The sequence below is a fragment of the Pteropus medius genome, unplaced genomic scaffold (assembly GCF_902729225.1).
Source record: "Pteropus medius unplaced genomic scaffold, Ma_sr-lr_union100, whole genome shotgun sequence".
Lineage (NCBI taxonomy): Eukaryota > Metazoa > Chordata > Mammalia > Chiroptera > Pteropodidae > Pteropus > Pteropus medius.
Window position 1 is genome coordinate 18,195,002 of NW_024342467.1, and position 13,997 is coordinate 18,208,998.

At 35.0% G+C, this 13,997-nt stretch overlaps 1 protein-coding gene across 17 annotated transcripts in view; it reads left to right on the forward strand.

Moving 5' to 3' along the window:
* Positions 1–13,997, forward strand: part of BBS9 (Bardet-Biedl syndrome 9) — a 348,483-nt gene that overhangs the window by 80,707 nt on the left and 253,779 nt on the right. For all 17 annotated transcript variants that reach the window (XR_005652755.1, XR_005652751.1, XR_005652752.1 and 14 more), the window contains 2 exons: positions 3,568–3,742; positions 10,618–10,702. Coding sequence is in view for 12 of the 17 variants with exons in the window: in XM_039862697.1 (XP_039718631.1) it covers positions 3,568–3,742; positions 10,618–10,702 (260 nt within the window). In the remaining 5 variants the exon portion in view is untranslated. The remainder of the gene's footprint in view (positions 1–3,567; positions 3,743–10,617; positions 10,703–13,997) is intronic.

Genomic DNA, 13,997 nt, shown 5'->3' on the forward strand with positions numbered 1-13,997 from the left:
ACATCTTACTTCTATCATGAAGCCTTTCCCAGGAAGTTAATTGTTATTAACCTCTTTGGGTTTTTTTTTAGTACTTAGTCTGTTTTACATCATTTAGATTATCTATGTTAACTGATGTTATTTTAAAAAATGGATCCAGTGTGGTATAATGGAGCCTCCCAGGGAATGTGAATGATGTAATGGAGCCAGATAGATTCTGATTTGAGTACTAATTTTCTTATTTTCTAACTTTGGCATTAGACAAATTGTTAAAGCTATGTGGGTTTAGTCTTCTCATGTGTAAAATGGATAATTGTCCATTTTTTAGAATTATTTAAGATTATAGCTAATGTGCTGGGTAAATGTTTAGGTCAAAGGTAGGAATATAACAGGTGCTCAGTAAATGGCAGTAGTAGTCATTATTGCTGCTGTTCTGTATTTCTTACAGCTCCTAATATAATACTGAGCATATGGTAAGGTATCTTTTGAGTATGGTTCATGCCTAGGTCATTTAAATAGCTCCTGAAATCTCATCGCTTTTATGAAGGCTTCCTGTTGGCTCTGTTCTTTTCAGAACTACAAAACTTTCATGGCTTCTTTGGACTGTTCTTTCTGTTACCATTATCTGTAAGAGGAGCCTCTGGTATGTATTCGGAGGTGGCTTCCAAAACAGTGATTTGATGGATTTATTTATTTAATTTTGAGTAATGTTTTGGATTGATCCCTACATTTTTCTAAATGTCAGCAGCCAGGATTATAATAAATAAAGCTTTTTTTTTTTTTTTTTTTTTTTTTACTTCAAATGCAGTATGTTAGACACATAGAATAAAATCTCAGCCAACCTAGCTGGAGACAAATAAATTATTTTGCCTAGTTTACTTCAGCTTAACAGACATTTATTTATTAGCACATCTTCTACATGCCAGGCAGTTTATAGTTCTTGGATTTACAAAGATGAATAAGATTTGGTTTCTGCCTTTGAGTTTAGTCTGGGATGAGTGAGGGATACAAAACCTGATCATTTCTATCAGTGATTAGCTATAATATGGAGATAAGGAGAGGGATCTGTAAGCTCTCAGCTGGAGGGTGGTTGAGGGGGAAAGAGAAGACTTTTGGGAAGACATGAGCCTCGGCCTTTGCCTGTGTGGTTTTCAGAAGTCAAATGGGATGATCCATTTGATTCAGGGACAGAGACTCAACTCAGAGTGGCTTCATTATTTATGAGAATCCATTGCTTGCAAAGTTCACAGGTAGGTTTATCTTCAAGTAAGGCTTGATGTATTGACTCAAACAGTGTCTTCCATGACCCTGTCTTAACTGTGCCCTTGTAAAACCCAGATGGCCTCTGTGATTCCCTACCATGTCCTCCTCATACATTTCTTCCCAAGGAGGAAGGGTAAGTTTTTCTATAGTTCCAGCTCAATCTAAGGATTTAATTTCTCTCACTGGCTGTAAACTATACCTGTCTCCAAATCAATCATTGTGACTAGTGGGATACTAATTGGTTTACATATGTCAGGGCCCTCAAGCTTAGAATAAAGTTAGTCTCATTCAAACGTCATGGCTAAATATAAGCAGAATGGGGAATGGATGACCAGGAGGTAGTCAGTGAACGTTTACTAGACTAGGGCAAGAAAAGTAAAGTGTTTTGGGGAAAGGGAATAATCTAAGCAAAAACACGGAAGAATGCACCATCATAATGTGTGTAGGAAACAGCAAGCAGTTAAACATTAACACGACGCGTAGTATGAGACTTAGAAAATAATTATAGAATAATTGATTGTGTATTTACCACCTGTTGGATCTAGTTTCCATATATTACTTCATTTAATTCTCACAATAACTAAGGTAGTTACACCATTTTGTAAAGAAACTTGAGCCCAATCTCACAGCTAATATTTGGTAGACTTGGACTCAAACTCAGATTATCTGACTCTAGAGGCAGCCCACATGGACATTTCAGTGTATTTAGAACTCTCTTCTATATTGCTAGAGTTTTAGGAAATAAGACCCCATATACAATGCTAAGGAGCCAAGTTTTCTCTGGGGCTGAAGTTTTCTTTAAACTCTAGCTTTTTGTCATACTATGCCAAGGCAGTGGTTTTTGAGTTTTCGCATGCATCAGATAGGCTCTAGAGCTTGTTAAAACCTAGATTTTCTGGGTCCTAACACCAGAGTTTCTGATTCAGCAGATCTAGAGTGGGACCCTTGAATCTGCATTTCTAAGAAGTTTAGCTGAACCTGAAGCTGAAGGTCTGGGAGCCACACTCTGAGGACCACTTTTTTGATGTCTTTGGGAAACTGAAGATTTGTGGTTCAACAATATTCAACATATTGAAATGAACTCAAATTTTATTGGTACTTCTGCTTGCAAGTACACATGCTCTGACCTCACCTTCTTTAATAATACAGATGTAAAGAGTATATTTGGTTACAGTAATATCCTTCCCCAAAGGCCAACGTCATTGCATAAGTGTTTCATTGATTAGATTTCTTCCGTCTCTCTGATTCTTGACTTATTAAGATTAAATTTATTGCTCTCCTTTTAGGTTCCACCTAATTCGCTAATGCTCAGTCCCCCCCTTTATTGTTTAAGTGCAATTGTATACAGAAGACATATCTTTAAACACTATTTTATTGTCTACATTTTTATTATTGGCTTTATTTAATGATTCATGAATCAGGCAACATTCCATCTAGCAGATAGAAAGGAGCTACTAAATTTCAAAATTTAAGTATACTACATTGGCATGATATCCAAGGTAAAATGGAACAGTTACTATGGGACTTACTATATATGGTAAGTATGGGTTAGAGGTGACAAATTAATTAAGAGGATTGACCTTTTGTTTATTCCCTTAATTTTCTGTACCATAGTTCTTCCCTACCTAATATACTAATCACAGTAGTAAAATATGAAAAGTTATAGCTACTAGATCTTTCTCAGGTTAGGAATACTATACTATATCATAGAAATAATCATTATTATCATCTCAGTATATTATAAGAACTATAAATTTCATAGTACTTGTAGACCGATAGTAGAAGACACATCAGAATCAATCTATAGCTTAGGACAATCAATGATAAGTATTCATTTATTTTTTACTCTCAGCAGTGCTTAACACTACGATTTTTATAAAACTGGTCCCTAATACATGTCTACGAATTGGATCTGCTGTGTTTGACTGATATCTAAGTCAAATATTTGAAAGTGCGAGGCTGACATATTATGAAGAAGAGGAGCAGCCTCTTTTCTGATTTTGGAAAAGATGATATCTTGCAAAGAATCATGATTGTTCTCAGATTATCTTGAATTAAAGATTTTAGCATGAGTAAATGAAGTGAATGTATTTAAAATTATAGACATCTTCTGAATCATTTAAAAATTGTGAAATGTACATATGGTGATAGACAATAATCTGATAGCTTCATTAATTCGTAATTTAAAGTTTAAACCGCTCATTTTGCCCCTGGAGGGGTGGTGGTGGAATTAACTATGACATTATCTGTGGTGGATAGTGATAAATTAACACCATTATATTTATTAAAAGTACAGGTCACCAAATTTCTCTAATTCTTCTTTAGGTCGAGATTTAATTTGCATTCAGTCTATGGACGGGATGCTGATGGTGTTCGAGCAGGAAAGCTATGCTTTTGGGAGATTTCTCCCTGGTTCTCTTTTACCTGGCCCTCTCGCTTACAGTTCCCGGACAGATTCCTTCATTACTGTCTCTTCCTGCCGACAAGTGGAAAGTTACAAGTAAGTTTGGATGTTAAATCTTTGAAAACATGATTTTTTATGTGTATGTTGCTAATGCTTTTCTATACAGCTTGAATATTACAAATGAAAAGAGCCTGGTTTCTTTGATAAAATGCAATTGTGCTGACTTAGTGTTATCACTCACATAATGTAAACTATTTGAAAGGCAGTATAGTGCAGAGATGGAGAGGAGGGGTTTGGGGAGAGGCAGACCTGGATTGGAATCATGATTTTGCTGCTCACAGCTGTTTGATGGTCAGTGTCCTTATCTTGGCTGTAAAGGGATAACAGTGGCTACTTTGACAAGCTTTTTACAAGGATTAAATGTCTGTCACCTTGCCACCCCATAAAAAATGCTCAATAATCATTAGGACTGTTCTCTGAATTATAAATAATAAAACAGTGTGTGTGAAAAAGCCACATACAAAGATGCATATATGGAATTATTTTATAATAAAAAAAGAATGTGTGACATAGGAAGAATACTGGAGAAATACAAATGTTGTTATGAATGTTTATAAAAGAACAATTCATATTTGCAGTAAAGTATGAAAGTGACTCTTTGAAAACAGTTTATACTTCTGCTAGAGAGAAATCCTTATTGATTTTGGTGAAATGTGTTTGAGAGACACCTTTTTCTCCTCTACTAGCTACGTTTCAATGAAAATTAAGGTTTTGAGTTTTTGGAGGGTGTTATTTTGTTGGAAGGGAGAATGGGGAAAAGAAAGTAGTGATATATGCCGGAAAAAGAAATAGACTTGGAGGCTTACAGTATCTTCGGTAACATTATTGTTGTTATCTCACTGGTGGCAACATTTAGAACTTTAAACGTCTAAGCGACACTTCATTATAACTTTTCAGTATTATTCTTGGCCACGTGATTTTCCCCAAGGCAGGAAGAAAATATAAATTCATCGGGCAACAGCCATAAATTTTTGTCTTCAAGTTTCAATATGTATATATAGCAAGTTAATGCAGTTTTCATAAGTGACAATCTACCTTTTGTGAATTATTGTCAGGGCATCTAGGATTCAAAACTCTGAAAACAGGCAAATGTTTGTGACTAAGCAGAAGTTAACTGATGGAGGTAAAGTATCATTATGTCACATTCTTTCTGTAACTCTCGTGACTCTTGTCCAGAGGAGATGAATGAATTGTGGCATTGCTACTGGTAATAAATAAAACACGTTTATCTTGAGAGGTTGAGAAAAGTATCTCTATAATACATTGAAGCCTGCCAAAACTTAAGCAATGTTGAGGAGATAGATCTGCTTCTCAGCTTTCCACCCAGTTCTGTGCCTCAGCTCCTGCCGAGCAGTGACACTGGCAGTTACACTGGGTTCACAGTACAAAGATTAGATGGCTCCGTGACTTACTTTTTGAAATATGTGCTTAGGAATTAATTTGGTAATAACTCTGTGAGCGATTGGATGAAGAGGCAATGTGTGGGTTTCCTCAATGTGTAAATTTAATCCTATAGAAGCTCACACTGTTTGAGGTAAATCAACATACCAATCCATTAAATTCATCTCCATCTAGAACTAAAAAATCTGCTCTTTATCCATATGTGGATCTTTTATAATCGTAAAAATGCGTGGAATATGCGATTTTTGTGAAATGATGACATACAAGAGGGTTTATAACATTAAATAGTGTGTTGTATTTACATATGCTTTCAAGTTTAATAGATTAAATTAAATGATAATCACTGGTATATTTTAGGATGGGAGAAAGCATGAAAACTTTAGGTTCTTTTGAGGCTTCATTACCTATATTTATAATCAGTTAATAGAATGTAATCAGTTTGTATAAAAGACTTTTAAGTAAAATTCATTTTCATTTTTGGTATTCATATTTAATTGCTTTAAAACAGGCTCAGTTATGTTCAGATTTGAACTAGGGAAGACCGTGAGTCTCAGACTTCAGTGTGCATAAGAATCACCTAGGAAGCCTGTTATAAAATACACATTCGCATACAACAGAATATACAGATGTCAAATTATAATGTACACCTGAAAATTATATAATTGTATTAACCAATGTTACCCCAATAAACTTAATAAAAAAATAAAATACTATATAAATCTCACACATACACACAAAATACACATTTGCAGATTCCCATTTCCCACAATCCTAGTTTTGATTTAGCAGGTTTTGAGAAAAGACCCAGAAGTTGTCATTGCAAACACACCCTCCAGGTAGGATTCTAAGTCAGGAACACATATCGAGAGTTGTTTTTCTTTTGAAGAGAGATAATTATTTGCTTTCTTTTGGTGATGGTGGTGAGGCCTGGTGGCTTGGGTACCACCACTCTCTTGGCCATATTTATTCAAACTTTGGACCATTGTTTTGTTTAATTACACACCCCCCTTCCATCCCTGACCTACGGTTGTTGCTGTCTCCCCTTAAGAACTGGATCTCTGAAGGCAGGGCTTCTCCTCCCGCACGCTTGCGGCACACACCCAGGGCCTGGCACACCTGGAGTGTGGGCCATGGCTCCGCTGGGGCTCGAACCTAGGGCCTTCTGTGTGTGAAGCAGACGTGCTAACCACTACTTTATGGAACCACCCCTGGACCATTTTTTATTCTTGTTTTCTTTCCTCTACTTGTCAGAGTTAGTAAATCCTGAACTTTTTACCTTTCCTTCTCTTATTCAGCCCTTGCTTGCTCTTCATCCCCACTGGCATTCAAGCCTTTATCTTCTCACTTGGATTTCTGATTTTCTTACCTGTAGACTTTAGGGTCCTTCTTATATCTACCTTTTTAAAACACTTCTTTGAGGCAGAATTTTTGTTTCCCATTAGTAAATCTTATATTGACATTCGGTGCTTTTTATAATTTAGTCCCATTTTACCTCTATTGTTTTGATTTTCAGATTTGGAAGGGACTTTTAAAGTTAACTGCTTCAACTATCCACCTTTTTTTACTGCTTAGATATATAATTGCCTAAAACACTGATTTTTGTCGAATATCATACACTGACTTTTTGTAATGTGCTGAGATGTTCTAGAGTATGTCTTGCGTTATCAGGTTCCTGAGAGCAGAATCTGTATTAAATATCTACTCACTAATGGAATAATTCAGTTCATTTGTTTAATCATTCAGAAAACATATTTTAAGAGGCTTCTGTGTGTCACACACTGTGCAAAATACTGGTAATGCAAACTCAGTAAGACCTGTGTCTTGTCCTCAGGCACTATGTAGGCAAGCTGTTTCAATTCATTGTGATACAGGCTATCGCAGAGCTGTGCGCAGGACACTGAGGAGGCCTAGAGGTGAGACCTTTAAATAAGAGTTGAATGTAGGGAGGCTCCCTGAAGAAGTATATGTACTTGCCATGAGTTTTATTTTTCTCTCCTCTTTGTTCTACGTTTCCCCTGCACCCCTACAAACGGCTTCTGATACATTGCTAAATAGATAACAGGCTTTAAATCAGTATTTTAAAATGCATTTGTTGAATTTAATTGACAGTATTTATTCTTTACCAGTCTTAGGCTCTTGCCAATTTGAAATATATGGTGTTCTCCACATATACCCAGGGCTTTTCTCTCTCCTTTTGCTCATGCTGTACTCTGAGATGCTCTTCCTTCCTTTTCTGCATATGAAAATCATGTTTGGAAGCCTCAGTGCTCCTCTTCAGTTTTGTCCTGACCTAGCTGCAGGTAACATCTCCTCCTTCTCAATTTATAGAGTAGTTTTCCCTGCTTTCTACAAGCACTATTTATGCTTTCATTGATATTATATATTGGCTTGGTTTTTTTCTTGACTGAGCTAAATCCTCCTTGATGGCAGGGATTTTGTATCCCTGAAATGCCTAGAATTGTACCTTGCTGACAGTAGATGTTTAACATGAACTTGAAAGAATGAAGAGTTTGTAAAGGAAGTTTCTACTTTGTTAATGGCTTCTTTCAATGAAAATGGTTCTTGCATAACCAAGAATGTTTTAACTATAATTGAAATGAACATAGTGATACTCTCTTTCCAGAGCTTCCACTTCTAGTAGAGTTCCCCGAGTTAAATATAAAGGTTCCAAAATCCCCTGGTACCCTTTGAAGTTAACCACAGTGTTTCATGTGGAAATAAACAGTTTTGGAGGGTTTACTTTTGTACTCTGACTCCTCAATCCATATTTTAGCTACTTGCTGTTTTTACGATGTGATGCAGATGAGAACTGAATTATACGGTTGAGTTTGTTATTGGTGCTCCACAGGACCTATGAAGCAGTTTTGGTTACTGGGTCAAATAGCACCATTGTTCACCTTGACTTGCTGTATTTGTGGTTAGCACCTTTCTGTTCAGAGAAACGCATATGGCGTTCTTTCATGAAATCTTATTACATTGGGCCTGATTATTCTTCAGCAGTCTCTGCGAGGGAATCTTATTCTTTAGCTGATATCACTGAACATTTGAATGGTAAGCAAAAAAAAATCCAGGTTTATTTTTTATTTTTTATTTTAGAATTTCCAAGTCTGTTTAGAATCATTTGGTTTTGGAAATAGATTTCCATGTACATTATTGGTCACAGTTAAGAGGATTTAAGGAAGAACCATAAAATAGATGCTGTTGTAAGTTTGTCATTATCTAAATTTACTGTCAGTTACATTTAGTAATAAAATACTCTTCTGAGTTGTCTTTCAGGAAGAAAAATGGTCTGAATTTGGAAATCAGGAGTCAATTTTGGCCGTGTCTCTGTCTGCAGTTTTGATGTTAATGAGGCCACTTTAGGGGCTCATTTATTCCTCAGATGAAATAATAACTCTTTGTAGTTATATAAGGAGCTTCAAACAGCTCAAAAGCTTTGGATTTTTGCAACAATCTCATTAATATCCATATCATGCCCTGGTAGGTTGGTGTCTGCAGAAAATTAACCACCTATGTAATTAATTGCCTGAGGTTAGACCCACAGCAGGACCAGCTCTGGGCTGATGTTCTAGTTACTAGTGAGTGCACACTATTTCTGTTACCATGAACTGGGAAGAGTAAAATCATTCTGTTTGGAGATTGGAATGTGAGGTTTATTTTGGCACCTTTGGAGACTTAGGGGTTTTGACGGTCAGTTACCTTTGGAGACTCAGTTGATACGGAGGCATTTTTGCTGCAGCTGCCTATGGAATTCTTTTGCATGGTTTTACAAGGCTGAGATCTTTTCTCTCCTTCCTTCCTTTTTTTTTTCGGTCTCATTTCCCATGACTCAGTCCTCCCACCATACATTTCTCCTAAACTCCTGTCATGGCCTTTTATGTATCTTTTACTGCTGCATGCCTTTGCATGTGCTGCTTGCTTCGTATAATGCCTTTTACCTCTTTACCAGTGTGATGTGTTTTCATTCATTATCTGTATATAGCTTTCTCTTCTTGAACTTATACCAAGATCATATATATTTCCTTCACCTCTATTTCTCTTTCTGCCACTGTGCTCTCTTGGTACTATGTGCATACCTTCTGTTAGCACAGGGAGCTCTGAGTTACACTTCTTGGTCCATATATGAATCTCCACAACTACTTTGGGAGGTCCTGATGGATATAGACAGATAGTAGTTTTTTTCCATTGTCAATGCTTGATTAGATCTCTAGTATATGTTTATTGAATGAAATGAAATACATATAGGTTAAACTTTCATATTAACTGTAAGACCGATATTTATGAATGCCTTGCAAAATTTATCTTAATTCATAGTCATTCTGTATCCAGTTTTTTACAAATGAAGTGTTCCTGATTGAGATAGAATGGTTTAAGAGTTGGTATATGACATTTGAATACCAGTGTACATTTCAGTGCTTATTTAGATATTCCACATTGCCTTTTATTCATTCAGGTCCCAGGTGTTTACACTCTCAGACATCTTTCTCCTAGACAATATTATGTGTCTCAATATATCTTTTTACTAATTTTCTTCTTAGCTATGGAAGAATAATGCAAAGAGTTTTGATTCAATAGGAGGGAAAGGAATCTATGAACCTGAAGTTTCTTCTTTTAGAATAGGATTATTACTCTAATGTGATGTTAATGGGAAACAAGCAAATTTAAACATTTTTGGTTAAATTAATCATGTCTAGATTGAATGATATTTATAAATTATTTTTAAGAATTATTTGAGATAAATGTTACTGTTGAAATAAAAGCTGTAAAATACTTATAGAAAGTCATACTGTTCACTACTGAGAACTTATTTTGTGCTTCATAAACTACTAGGTGATTGATCTTGAACTTTATGTAAATCTGTATCTGTCTAATTATTAATCTATCAATGAATAATTGAGCACCTAATATATACTAGATACTATGCTAGGCGCTACGTTATTCAATTCTTTTAACAAAGCTTGAATCAGAGATTATTATTCCCATTTTACACATGGAGAAGATAAGACACAGTGTTTAATTTGCCAAAATTCGCTTAACTGAGGTAAGTAGTTTAACTGGGGATTAAACTCAAGTCTTCTGTGTTCCATCAATTATGTATTAATAATTTCTGCTACATCTGGCTGGTTTGCATTGTTTACATTTTTTTCTATTTGATGTTTTCGTGCTAGATTTTTCTTGAGTATTGTTATTTGTCATGTAGAATTCTAATGGAAATGCAGTGATAGTTGGCAGAACTATTTTCCCAATATAGAATTTTGGGACATATGATTATAATTTCTTGATCACGACAGTTTTACATAGTCTTATGTCACAGTATCATTTCATAAGAATTCAATCTTAAGTTTTACAGTTTTTAAAACCAAGGGAAAAGTGATTCATAAGGCTTATAGATTATGTGCTTTTATTTATTTAAAATTTTCAGCTTTATTGAGATTATGTTTTTAAAGTTTAAAATAGTTTATACTTTTTAACTGTAAAGTCACTTATAATTATCCATATCTTTCAAACAGGTACCAAGTACTTGCTTTTGCAACAGACGCAGATAAAAGACAGGAGACTGAACAGCAAAAACTTGGTTCTGGAAAAAGACTAGTCGTAAGGCCTTTTTTTAATACCTAAAAGTTTCATTAATGTTATCTTTAATCGCATATTTATTCAGAATAAGAATTCTGGGGAAGAACATTAAAAAATATTTCAGCCATTTCTCTTTTCTGTTATGATTATGTCAATGATCAAAGAATTTAGTTGGCTGTTACTGAGCAGTAGAGACACATTCTTAGTCGTGGTCATTCAATACCAGATTATGGAGTTGCCCCAGTAGAATTATAGATGTCCAGATGGTGTTACTTTTCACTGAAGTGACTATAAATTAACAAAACAAAAAGAAAAATTAAAAAATCCCTTTAGTAGGCAAAAAGTTGCTACCAGTAGGCATGTGACCAAATGTATAAATAAAAGATAAAAATTCACAGCCCACAAAGATAAAATTCGCTCAGAGACAAAGGTGGAAGTTTGATAACTTGAAAAACAGTATGAAGAAAAATCGTAAAGGGTAAAATTTCAGTTTAATGGAAATTAAGGAATAGATGGTGATTGTGACTCTCCATAGACAGGAAGGCAAAAAATAGAAGGAACTGAAATTATGATATAAACAGTAAAGTGAATTTGAGGTCACATGCATTATACATGAAGAAATGATAGGGACTTTAGAATACTGAGGAAATAATATCAGAGAAGACTAATTTTCTGTATTAGAAGTTAAGGGCGATGGGAGAAAGGAAGGCTAACTGGAAAGAGTCAAGAACGAATTGAAAACAGTTTTATCAATGGTAGTTAATGGCAGTAAAAGAGAGAGCACAATAAATAGAAACATTTTTGTAAAAAATTTGGAGGTACTATAGTAATAAAAGTTAAAGCATAGACCTTGGAGTTAAATATCAAAAGTTATTCTTATTTTGAACACGTCTGAGCAAGTTTGCTAACCTTGGTCAGTCTAATTTTTCTCAGTTGCAAAACGGTAACTATACCTACTTTACAGAATTGCCATTAGATATATATGTAAAGCACGTAGCAAAATGTTTAGATGATGATGATAACAATGATAATTGTGATCAACTTGTCCTTGACCTCTTCTTCAGTAGTAGTCTTTTTCCATTGTCCCTCATGTTCTGCACTCCAGACCCTTATTGTTCCAAATATTCTATGGCTCTGCTTGATTCTGGGTTTCTGCATATGGTTTTTCTTCAGTCTGGAATATCCTTCACTCATTTATTTGGAGGTATTTATTGATACTACTCTGTGACTTACACTAAGGATGTATTCTGAAGGCCATTATAGTTGAATGATTTTCTATTCTCAATTAATGAGTAGAGTAAGAAATAATAGTAAAACTTCCTTTCACTCCACTGCAGTCACTTGGCAGGACTGTGATACATTATTAAATCTATTGCAGAGGAACAGAATTTATCCAGGGGAATGCTTTGAATAAGGTAGTTGTGGGAAGGCAGTTAATATGAATAGATTTAAGTCTGTAATCTGGCTATTTGATTTCTATTTGTCCTATCTGTTCTTTGTTTGCTTATTAGCTGTAACTCTGCTCTGTTATTTTAGTGGTTGCTTTAGAGTTTACAGTATATATCTTTAATTTACCACAGTCTACTCTCAGGTGATATTATACTACTTCATATACTGTATAAGAATATACTTCTGCTTCTCAGCCTTTGTGCTCTTGTCATCTATTTTAATTTTACATACACTGTAAACTCCGTATTACATTGTTATTATTTTTGTTTGAATAGTCACTCAATATCTTCTAATAAGATTTAAATTATAAGAAAAATAGCTTATATTATAGTTATACCATTTTTGGTGCTCTTCATTAATTTGCATAGCTCTATGACATCCATCTGATGTCATTTTCCTTTCTTTTGAAGGATTTCTTTTCACATTTTTTTTTCAGTGTGAGTCCGCTGGTGATGATGTCTTTCAGTTTTTATATGTTTTATATTTTTGCCTTTGCATTTGAAAATATATTCTTTGGGTGTAAAATTTTAGTTTGACAGATTTTTTTCCCCCCTCGTACTTTAAGACATTGCTCCACTATCTTCTTGCTTGCATTATTTTCAATGAGAAATCTGCGGTCATCTTATTTTTGTTCTTTTGTACGTAATATCTTTTTCTCTGGCTGTTTTTCATATTTTCTTTAATCTCTTGTTTGAGCAATTACATTTTGATGTGCTTTGTGTCGTTTTCTTTCTTTTTTTTGGGGGGCTTAGGATTTGTTGAGCTTCTCGCATCTGTGAATTTATAGTTTTCATGAAATTAGAAAAATTTTAGCTATCCTTCAAGTACTTTTTTTCTGTTCTCCATCTTTTTCCTCTCCTTTGAGGAAAAATTACACAGACATTTAGGCTACTTAAAGTAGTCCTACAGCTCACAGATTTTTCATTTTATAAAAGTTGTTTTTTTGGCCTTTTGAGCCACGCTCCTCTTGCTCAAGCCCGCTTCCACATCTGGAAGTGTACTTTCCCTTCTAATAAAGCTTTTCTTTTCTGCTGTTAAAAAAGTTGTTTTTTCTCTCTAATTCATCATTTTGTATAATTTCTACTCTTAAGTTTTCACAGTCACTAATATTTTTTTCTACAATGTCTAATTTTGTATTCATTCCCATCTGGTAAGGCTTTCTTCTATAATTCAAGTTGGGCATTTAAAAAATATCTTCTATGTCTCTAACTTTTTGAAGATATGGGATATAGTTATAATAATTACTTTAATGTCCTTGCTTTCTAATTCTAACATTTGTATGAGTTTTGAGTCAGTTTCAGTTGATTTATTTATCTCCTCCTTGTATCACATTTTCCTGTTTCTTTACATGTTTGGTAATTTTTTGTTAGATGCCAGATACAGTCAATTTTACTTTGTTGGATGCTGGATGTTTTGTATTCTTAAAACTGAACCGTACTTGAGCTTAGGCTTGAGACAAAGTTGAGTGAGTTGGAAGCATTTGAGTCTTGCTTTTAAGTCTTGTTAGGTGGGATCAGGGCAGTGCTCATTCTGGGGCTACTTATTCCCCACTCCTGTGCAAGCCCCTTCTGTTCGCTCTATCGAGCTCCCTTTGAATTATAAGGTGTTCCAGTGTGGCTGGTGGGCACAGACAGTATTCTAGGCTTTCTAATCCTTTTTGGTGGTTGTTTCCCTGGCCTTGGGTAGTCTCCTTACATAAGTGTGCTCAGAAGTATTCAGCTGAATATTTGAGAGCATTCTCTCTCCTCTTTGGCATGCTGTCTTGCAGACTCTAGCCGCATTGGATTCTGTGAACTCTCATCATCCATCTCCTCAACTCAGGGATTCTCTTGCCTGGGTTTTCCCTCGCTGTGCCATGGCCTGAAAA